The sequence below is a fragment of the Uloborus diversus genome, chromosome 4 (assembly GCF_026930045.1).
Source record: "Uloborus diversus isolate 005 chromosome 4, Udiv.v.3.1, whole genome shotgun sequence".
NCBI classification, from domain to species: Eukaryota; Metazoa; Arthropoda; class Arachnida; order Araneae; family Uloboridae; genus Uloborus; species Uloborus diversus.
This window is the reverse complement of record NC_072734.1, coordinates 161,235,166-161,246,612: the sequence shown is the minus strand read 5'-3', so window position 1 is coordinate 161,246,612 and position 11,447 is coordinate 161,235,166. Positions and strand designations below refer to the sequence as shown.

General features: G+C 32.4%; 1 protein-coding gene across 1 annotated transcript; it reads left to right on the top strand.

Annotated features, from left to right (window-relative positions):
- Positions 1-23: 23 nt before the first annotated feature.
- LOC129221534 (40S ribosomal protein S6-like) lies at positions 24-11,150 on the top strand. Its single transcript, XM_054856026.1, has 5 exons — positions 24-141; positions 411-542; positions 2,739-2,949; positions 5,004-5,153; positions 10,855-11,150. Exons 1-5 carry the CDS (start codon positions 136-138, stop codon positions 11,112-11,114), a joined length of 759 nt encoding a protein of 252 aa, XP_054712001.1. The 5' UTR covers positions 24-135; the 3' UTR covers positions 11,115-11,150.
- Positions 11,151-11,447: the final 297 nt, after the last annotated feature.

Genomic DNA, 11,447 nt, shown 5'->3' with positions numbered 1-11,447 from the left:
GACACCTGTAGATCATTTTAGCAATTTTTAGTGTTTTGGAAAGTTTTAATTTCTTTTTGTGGCAACTTCGCCTTTGTTGCTTTCTGTATGTATAGTTCAGTGTTGTAAATTGTAATGAAAATCTAAATATCAACCATGAAAGTAAGTGAAAATGTTTTGGTTTTTTTCATTAAGAATTCTTTAATTCAATTCCATTATTGTTTAACTATTGTTTAACTTACAGCTTCAGTAGATATGATTGCATAGTTCGCAGATGAATTCAGATTTCTATATCTGCCGCATGTATGCCCAAACTTCGCGTCACATTATTCTCTATCTTGTTACCAAATTTTTATGTATAGATTTGCTAAAAATAACAAATTGTAACGTGTTATTTCGTAGTTGTGTGTAATACTTAAAATTTTTGACAGCTGAACATATCATACCCTGCTACTGGCTGCCAAAAACTCATCGAGATCGACGATGAAAAAAAAATTCGTATGTTCTATGAGAAGCGTATGGGGCATGAAGTCGAAGCTGATGGCTTAGGTGATGAATGGAAAGTAAGTGTTTTTTTTTTTTTTTGCATTTATGTTACATTAAATTTTAAATGCTATTTTTATTTTGTGTCCCCATCACATATATTAATACAATTTTTTCTAGAATGTTTAGCCATACCCAGTCCTTGTATTATCATAAGAAGTTTTCCATTAGCAGTGAATTGTTTTATAGCAAACCTTTTTTATTTCCCCATGTTAATTGAGATGCATTTTTTCTATGCAATTGCACTGTAAATGTGAATGTCTCGATTGTTTTGTTGTGCCTGAATGACTTTAAATGCTGTTATGTAGTATAAAGGGATTGATTAAAAAAGCAGCTTTTTCTGGTATTGGAAAAGTAGGTACACTGCTTGGTATGTGTGTGCTTTAAACTTTTCTAGTTTATTAAGTTTAATGCATTGGCAAGTACAAAAGTTAAAATTATATTTTGTAGGTTATAGTTGAATGTTTTGACCTATTTCTCAAAGCGTAATCATTTTAATAACTCTCAAGTGAAATACAGCTATCTCACTGTTTAACAACAGCTTTTCACGGTCCCAGATGGTCCACTATAGTGTTAAAAGCATTCTATTTAAGGACGCTTTCTACTTAAGAACTATTTTTTGTGGTCTCTTGAAAGTCGCTAAACAGAGAGCCAACTGTACTTGTGAATGGCAATGATGTCCCCTGACTGATTCAGATAATGAGATGGATTCCTTAATTAGTTTTCGTAATATACATTGTTGACTTCGATGCAAGACAAAAAGAATAGTGCACATTTAAAATGCAAGATAGAAATTGAATAGGGAAGTTGCAACCTATTAAATGTTCATATTTTGGCTATTGGATATTGTTAATTGACCTTCAAAACTAAAAAATTCACCATTGCCAAATTTTAAAACACCGTGGTTGATTTTTAATGAATTTTTAAAAATCCACGCGCAAAAGTGCGCTCTTCTGAAACGTCACGAGTCTACGTCACAGGGCGCGAATGGGCAGCCTTCCGCCGAAGATCCCTTGTTTTCGCTAGGGACATTTTGAGCACGCTGGTATTTTTATTTTTTAGAAATTCAATAATCCTTTTGAACAAACTATAGAGGTTGGATTCGTTAAAGCACAATCTAAATAATCTTTCTCAATTAATACCAATGATGATATTAGAATATTTACGAGAGGATGAGAGGTTTAATGTTCCAGAAACGCGAGGAGTTAAATGCAAGGAGATAAGCCTTTTACGTTTCGTCTTCGAAGACAAATGCACATTCTTTGGTTTCTCCCATAACATGGGAACCGGTTCGCTAGCATTTCTCTCCAATCGGAAGAGTGCATGACATCACTTCCTATGCCATTTGACGTCACAAGAGCTTGAACTTTAAAAATTAATTTTAAAAAAACTACTTATCGTATCGCAAAAATTTTTTCACCTATGATGTTCATACATGTTACTCTATCATTTAAAAATAAAATTGAAAAATCGAAAACTTCTCTATTCTTTATTCTCATGTCTCATGATACTATTAGTCAATGTTGTAGTAGCTTATTAAATAAATTTCTAAAATAACTTAAAAGATTCTAAATATAATCACTCTCTAACACAAGAGTAGATCCATAAGTGTTGAAAGAATCTGGGCGAAAAATTGCTTTCCCTTACTACATATCTGATTCACACTTGATTGTGAAGGGTGAAGCTGCATTCACATTGAACCAGGCAAATGTTTTCCTCTTTCATGTAAAGAAGTAATTATGTGACCCACGTTCTTCTGACTGAGGTACAGACGTGTCATGTTATAAGTCTACACTGTTAAAAGTACGGTACATCGCCAGCTTTTTCCTGCACCATAATTTACAATTATTATGTATTGAGTACAATGATTAGTTTAAGTAGATAGTTTGTAAAAAATTAAACTCATGAACAAATATTAAACTGTTACAGTATGTACCAAGTGTTTCCTTAATCATCAACAAAACTTTTTAAGCGTATATGTGTAGATAAATATAAAGAATTAACTCTTTGAAAGAACTTCTCATTTTTAAAACTTAGCCAGTTTGACATTGCCCCTTACATTTGATTAAATCAAAGTTCATATTCAATAAACCTTTTCTGTTTTCAATACTTGTCTGTTACTTTTTGGTTCCAATGTCTGTTTTTGCAGGCTTAAACCTTCTTAAAGAAAGTTTTATAAAATTGTGGTAAAAATCTAATATTGCCATTATTTCTAGGGATATGTTGTTCGTATTAGTGGAGGAAATGACAAGCAAGGTTTTCCAATGAAGCAGGGTGTGCTAACATCTGGTCGAGTTAGGCTTCTCCTATCTAAAGGACATTCATGTTATCGACCTCGAAGAACTGGTGAAAGGAAGCGAAAATCTGTTAGAGGATGCATTGTTGACTCCAACTTGAGTGTCTTATGTTTAGTAATTGTTAAAAAAGGTAAGCAAGTCGGTTTTTTCCCCTGTGTAAAAAGATATTCGAATTGGAAGGCATCAACTCCATTCCTTGACAAGGAAAAATTCCCTATAGGTATTTTATTTCTATGCTAGGAGTTTCCGACTCTTAAACAATTTTAAAGCTTTTATAATGAATTTTTGTTAATAGAAAACATAAATCAGAATATAAAGTATAATTTTATGAAACAAAAAGAATGTTTTATCAAATACAGAAGGCACTGCATTATGTGATCACGTTTCAGACCTGCCAACTCTCCCGTTTTTCACGGGAGACTCCCGTTTTTTACTCCATTCTCCCGGTTGTACGTTTGAGTATCCATTTCTCCCGTTTTTTAAATTCTTTTCGGGTTTTTTCTTTTTTTAAATTAAACTTAATTTTCTTTCTTAAAATAGTTACTCACAGTCCTAATAGATGGCGTTGCTACCGGTTAGTTAATCACGTGACAGCTAATGATCACTTGCTCCAATCAACTGCTTAGAATGGTAACGGATGCGGTAACCGGTTCATCATAGAACGCTGCGGTTAGTAACCGGTTACTTACCGGTCGACCGGTGAGGCTCGTTGAACGCAAGGTGAGCGGCAAACATCCGATGGGTGCGTTAGGAGTTTCAACCGAAATGCTTCCGGAGATGGTGTTTTGGTTTAACTCTATGTTCGCACTTCCACTTCTATCTCATGCATGCGCCGTTGCCGTTTTCGCGGTATCGTTCAATTTTCAGACGCATGCAACTGCGCCGCGTGTTTTCATCTTGCTACTTGATCTACAGCGTGCGTTGTAGTTTAACATTCATCTTTAGCGATGTCTGAAAAAAAGAAATATCTACAAACTTATAATAGCGATAATACGAGTGAATTCTCTTTCATAAAAAAAATCAAATAAATACTTGTTATAAGTGTTTTTTACTTATTATAGCATCGTTTAAAATCTCCCTCTTTCTCCCTTAAAGCTTTGACTGGATCTCCCGTTTTTTCTTTTCATAAGGTTGGCAAGTCTGACGTTTAATCCACTTAATAATTTCATTTGCTTAACGTAATCAGAATAACGAAGTCCCAGAACGAAATCAGATATTGTAAACAGTGTCGAACCATGCTTATTCAAAGCATGACATAGTGTTTAAAGCTGTTTTATTAATAGAGGTTTATATATATTTTATACTGATTTTCATACAAAATACCGAGCTGCTCCGCAAAATTTCAAAATGCTCCTCAAATAGTTTCGTTAAGATTGGCAACCTGAATGATGAACTGTCAAGAAAGAAATTGACATTTTAAAACGCCATAACAATTGAACCCTGGTAAAAGTTGCAGAACAACTAAATATTTTTTAGCCATGTTACTAAAAAATTAACGAGAGTGGAAACAAAATGAAAATTTAAACAACCACCAAAACCGTGCTAGGAAAAATGGTGCAGATGAATCTGTTTTACGAATGTCAGTCAAAGGGATGTACGAGTGAACGGTTTGTTGATGCTGTAAAAAGCAAAAGAGCCTGTGAAAAACAAACAGCTGTTTTATCCTGCTTATTTAGAATTTAAAACTGCATTGAGCTGAGTCAATGTAATTTTAATTTGTAGTTGTAAAGATGAATGCTTCTTAATTGAAGAAATCATCATTTTGATTTGTATGTCCGAAATTCTTATCGTTTATTGTTATCAAACTGTATTTGTCCCAAAGTGGTCGCTTTAAGCGGCATCTTCTGTACTTTTAATAACATTTGAAAATGAACCCAAATTTTTTCCAGCAGAAGATATCAACGCTTCCTCAGGATTTACATGAACTTTCTTAAAAATTAGTTTTTTAGCTATAATTTGCTGTTTGAAGTTTGGTCCACAATTTGCTTTGTATTGTATCCCAGACTTATGGTATGCTTCTGACCCCATTAGCAGACTGTTGGTGTCGTTTCAATGAAAAAAGCCTAAAATTCAACCGTACCAAGTTTTCGAACAGGTCCTAAAGTGGCAAATTTTTCCAAGACTTTGAGTGTTGAAATTAAATATAAAATTGCAGCATTTAGTAATCAATTATGTCTTTCCTAGGTGAACAAGATATTCCTGGGCTTACTGACACCACCATTCCTCGTCGTTTAGGACCAAAACGTGCAAGCAAAATTCGCAAACTTTTCAATCTTGCTAAGGATGATGATGTTCGTCAATTTGTAGTTAAAAGACCACTTGCTCAGAAAGAAGGTAAAAAAATTAAACTGCTCATATGTTAAACCATATAGATGAAGTTTTTCACAAAATCCTAAGATTCATTTTCTTGCTTTCATCCTGTCCTGTTAACCTTGTGTGGTTTTTTTTTTTTTTTTTTTTTTTTCATTGACCTTAAAACAATTTTCTGAATGTTCCAACAAAGCATGTGATGCTTGAAACTTAAATTAAAAAATAAAAAACATCAAACCTTTCTATGCTAACACTCCACATCTGTGTGGTCTGTACAATTATGTCTGATTCTCTGAGCTTGTGGGATTTTTAAAGTGTGACTGGGTCATTTTTATCCTATGCTTACATTTCAGAATTTGTAATTATTTTTTTAAACTTGATAGTTTCTTTTCAAAATACAAATTGTGTTAAGTCACATATTAAAGGTACATGAAAAAGTAATTGGTTATGCACTTAGCTGAAAACTGGGACATTTGGTTAGTAGCCAATTGCCGGTAGACTCAGTTTTATTAGTTGGCCACTTTTTAAAACTGCAACTGTTTAAAATTTTTATTAATAATGGAAAAAAGTATCATCAGAATATCACTCACAAGCAAGAAGGGTAACACAACCAAAAAGTATGAAAATTTTACAGAAGGGACAAAAAAAAAAAATTTAGTGCAAAACAAGGAAAAAGTTTTGTTTCCGAACATTAGTAAATCATTTTACAAACCATAGGGACCTTGATGTTTTTCCTGTTGTAAGAAACATCTTAAACTGTTATACATTTTTAAATGAACCGCAAAATATGTGTTTTGAGTTGTCACTTTTTTTGTGAATGAGCGATATATTAAACATAGTTTTCCTGTAACCTGTCAACTATTCATGAGCAATTCCTAGAAGATGTATGCAAAATGCTTTTAGTTTTTAAATATAACTGGTAAAAGACATTAAAAACTTGCATGACATGTTTCTGTTTAGTTCAAATCTTAAGAAAAGTGAATTTGTGCTAAACATTCACACTTCATAAACTTGATAACAATGATTCTATGATATCGAGAATAAAAATTTGAAGTACAGCTATGAGTTCAATGATGAGGTTATAATATGAAACAAAAAAGTATTACAAAGTAATTATTCCACTAAAACCAAATAAAATAGCCCATTTTGCTCAGTCACAATATAGATGAAGTCAAAAGTAATTAACTAGTTTCATGCCCTATTCATAATATTTGACATTTTATATGGAGCAAAAAAGCGTCCACATGATCGCTGAGCAGCCATTGCAAGGCAGGTGGCACATGCAGGGTTCCAATTGCAAATGATGGTACATAGCTGCAGCTGAATTTCTCCCTCCTTGCGGTAAGTAAAAGAAATACATCGGGGTAGCTCAGAACAGGGGGAGGGGAATGTGGTTTGATTGGGAATGCTAGCAGAGTGGCGATCAATGACACATTTTTTAATTGCCACTTTTGCAACTTTAATTGCCACGTGGCGAGTGGCAACTGCTAATTTTCAGCTTTGCTTTGCTGCAGAATTATATACAGAAATACTGTTGTAATAAGTTGTTGTAAGGAAATTGTCAAGTCTGTTACCATATATAATTGATAAAAATTCTCACCAATGAGCCATTTCTCCATCATTTAAAGCAACCAGGCATAGAAATGTTCTAATAAGTGTTGTTCAAACCCATGTGTCCAAATATCCAAAACTTTTTTGAGAAATGAAATTTTGTGAGAAAATATCAAAAGTGAAACAAAATGTGTCAAAAAAAAAAATTTTTTTTTGTTACTATTGATATATTTAAACAAAGTGAACATTCAAGTAGAAACTATATGTAACTAATTACAGCTGATTTTAATCTAGTTACACAAATTAAATTCTTCATTAAAAATTTCAAATTGGGTTTTTTTCTTTTTTTTTTTTTTCATAAACCAAATTTTTTGACATTTATGCATGTGTGTAAAAGAAACTTAAACTACAATAATTAACTTAGATGCAATAAATTACAATTTTTTGTTGTTACAAAAGGTTATATTAAAAATTTGAACTTAAAGAAGGAATAGCACATGTGTTAAAATGTGTTTAATCATCAATTTCTTGTTCTTTAATCTATGATTTAAAAAATAATTTTCGTTAAAACACCATGTGAAACTTATATGCACAAACCGTCATATATATTTTTTTTTAAACCACCTAATATAGCACCTAAATAATGCACATTCCTCTGAGTTATAAATGAAACTGAAATTTTTTGTCTTGGTAGTATTGCGAATTTCCTTTCATAACTCTACAACTGTTGCATTAGAAAGTTTTTATGTAATATATATTAGCAATTTTTAACAAATATTTTTTAAATTAATATTTTCGATAAAAATATTATCAAATACTCATTATTTAAATCTCATACCTATATTTATGCATTATGAATATTGCAATAATTATGAATTGGATTACACCCCTTTAGCTTTAGCATACTTTTGGACAGTTTGAATGGTAAGAACCACTTGCCCTGTCCTAAACCAGTTTTGGATAGTCCTAATTAGTTGAAGAAGAAAAATTAGTCAAACCTTGATGTCTCAAGGGAAAAAAATAATAATCCCCAGCATTTTCTGTAAAAACCCCTATGTATTTTCCAGGGCTCGAAAATTACACTGCTCGACATGCCCGGGGCATGTTAAAAGCTCCGATCGGGCATTAATCTTTTGCCCTTACATGCCCGGTGGGCATGTAATTTTTTGGTTAAATATTTTTTCCTTAAACTTTATTTCATATTTTATTGAAAAATTACTGTATCCTTACTTAGAGCTCAAAATTTGTTTCAAGCCCTACTGCTAAGATGGTTTGCGTGAAAACGATCCTTCCCATTATATAATTTGAATTTTGTTAACTTTAATGACAACTTATTATGATTCAAACGATTTTTTTATGATATATATAAAAATAACTCGTCTGATTAATGCTGTAAAAAATTTTCTAGCCCTGGTATTTTCTAGAGTTATCTCAAAATTTATTTTTCGAAACCTTGATATGTTGAAATTTTTGCACAGAAGCAAGTTTCAATTCTCGTTTTTCTTTGCCATTTTTATAGTAATACCAGTTCCAGGGCCAATTAATTGCTTAACATTTTTCATCCCTTTTTCTTGGAAATTTTGTGAATTTGGGATTGTTGCAAGATAATAGGGAGTGTTGCTGTGCTTTCCCCCAGAGTTTAGAATCTTTGCATTTCTCTCGAACATGTTATCCACTTTGAGGGAAAGGGCTCCATTTTTCGTCTGTCCGGAAAATGCGTTCCTCATTTTCATCATTCTGCTTTTTCCGCTCCTACCATATTGCTGCTGAGAACTTTTTGAATGTGGGGTTACTGGTTGAAGATAAAACCAAGTTGAAAAAAACAGTTCATTTCAAAATCTCATCCTGTGCACTTTTGACGATTTTAAATTTCAAATGTAGTAAAATATTGAAGACTACTTTATTGATCGTAATTCGAAGTTTTCTCATAATACGTATATAAATGCATATAGCTTACGTGTGTGTAATTTTTTTACAACCTTGATAACTCAATATCTTGTAATTTTTTTCCCATCCCGTGAAGTTAGAGATATCGAGGTTGTACTAACTTTGAATATTGATGCATTGCATTTAATCATTGCGCTAGCGAGAAACATGGGCCTTGCATTTCCGCCATTTAACTGCGTCTTTCAAGAATCCAGCTACTATCCAGTAGTATTCAAGACCTTTAAAGTATGATTACCTAAATCAAACTAAAATTACACTTTTTACCCTCCCCCCCCCACACACACGCACACATTCATATACATAACTACGCACACACTTATACCAGCACACATACACCCCACACAAACACACACGCCTACATATAATTTGAATTCAAGATGTAAAAATTCAAATTTTTTTTTTACTTGATTGTATTTCATTTTGTTATGCAAAACTACTGTTGAACCTCAAGTAGTTTAAATCCCTTTTTACTGACTTCCAGCTTAATCAAGACATTTCCTTGAATTTTATGTTGCCTGTTTTTCTATTTCTGTGTACAGGGTAAGAAATATTAAACTTTTTCGTAAGATAATGAAAATACCGTACATCCTATTCTGTTTTCTGTCCGACCGTTTGTAAAACCTGTTAATTTCTGAAAAATATACCTTGTTTATTCGAGATTTGTGACGTGTTGGTCAGCAGAAAATAATTCACATGAAAGTCTTTTAGCTAGAGTAGTTTCCTCTACAATCAACAAATATTGAGAAAATCAGACGTGACTGTACTTAGTCCATATAATAAGAGTTATTTATTGACCAGTTAAAGAAAAAAGTTAAATATATTTATTTAAAATCTTGGAAGTATTTTTTTAATGCCGTTAAATGTCCATTGTCTGTAGTAAAGAGCAAATAAAAAAAAGTTTAAATTGTGAAAGTGTTTAAATTAATTTTTTAACAACTTCTCAGAAAATTTTTAAAAAACCCAAAAGTGGGCTAAATAATGGGTTTTTTTAAAAAAGAAAACATTGGGTACAATCCGGCCAGCCCTGATTGTACCGATAACTAATGTAATAGTTATAGTTGGATGTTACGTTAAAGCTTTTTCAATTAAAAAAAAAAAAAAGAAAAGTGCAAGAGTTTAAGTCCTATTGAATTGAATTGGACAATGCACTTGCTTCCAATCCAATACATACATATGCCAAGTATAGCTCACTTGGTAAAGTAATGAACATTGTCCATTAACACTATAGAATACAAATGCATTCATTTCCAGTCTCCCTATATAATGAACACCCCATAATCTGAACACTTTTGGTCGGTCCCATAAGCATTCAAAATACAGAGTCCACTACACCTATTTTTGGTGGAACATTAGAAGTCTTCTCGATCTAGCTCACACCCGTATGTCTTTCTTTTAATTTCTTTTTACCTTGTAGAAATTGAAAAGGGAATCTAATATAAAAATTAATAAAAAAAACACACAGGATTTCAACATACTGAGATCCTGAGTTTTCTTCCGTGTTCAGGAAGTTTCTACTTGTAAAAATGCTTTATTTTTGTTTAAAAAATTTTTTTTTTTGGAAAAATTCCTATGATTTTCCATATTTTCTGCTGAATCACTTCTATGCCTCAGCAACAGTGATTTCAAAAAGTTACTTTTTTCCTAAGTATATCTTAGTGATATTAACTTATCTTTGCTAAATTGGCATATGTCACATACTGCGCTAAGCACAAAAGTCATATCTGCACTTTTTTTTCCAAATTGAGTAACAGGCAACTGGTGGTTTTTTGTCACCTAATTACCTAATCACATTCACCTTGCCTAAATATAATGTTTCATAGTGATTGGGCAATGGGAAATAGTTTTTAAAAGATTCTGAAAAAATTGCGTTTGCATGATAGTTATAGTTAAATGTTACGTTAAAGCTTTTTCAATTAAAAAAAAAAAAGAAAGGTGCAAGAGTTTAAGTCCTATTGAGTTGAATTGGACAATGCACTTGCTTCCAATCCAATACATACATATGCCAAGTATAATAATATTCAAAATGAGAAATTACGCATGGGGGCGTAATTTCTCATTTTGAACTTGACTGCAGATATGATTTTTGTGCTCAGCACTTTGCAGCATGGTTTGATTTTTCTCTATTTCCTTTTTGGCTAATTATGTTTTTTCTGTTTTCATTCTCTTCCTCCTTTTAGTAATATGCGTTTCAAACGTCATTATTTACTGTTACTAATCTGATTTTTAGGTAAAAGGCCTCAGACAAAAGCACCAAAAATTCAACGTTTAGTTACCCCAGTGATGCTTCAAAGAAAGCGTCATCGCCTTGCATTGAAACGCAAGAGGGCACAAAAACGAAAAGATGAGGCTGCTGAGTACGCTAGGTTGCTGGCACAAAGAGCTAAAGAAGCAAAAGAAAAACGTGCAGAAGAAGTTCGTCGTAGACGTTCTGCATCACAGAGAGAATCCCAATCTTCAGGAGGAGGGAAAATGAGTGTTAGCAAATAAATGTATAAGAAATAATAAAATAGAACTTTCATTGATTTTGTTATGTCATTTAATTCTGCTTCTTCATTTAGTTTTTAGTCGCTTAATCAAGTTAGTTACACAACCTGGAAATCGGGAAAATTTTGATTTCTGGAAAGAAAAAAAAACGGAAATATCGCCGTATTTTGAAAATTTCTCTAAATATTGGGGAAATTTATAATTTTCAATCACCAAACCTCAGAAGTTTTACTCCCTGAAATATCTTTTCATTCCACATGAAACTTGCTAAGCATTCTAAAATTATTTTTAAGAACTGCTACAAACCAACTGAACCTGACGAGGAATAATAAAAAG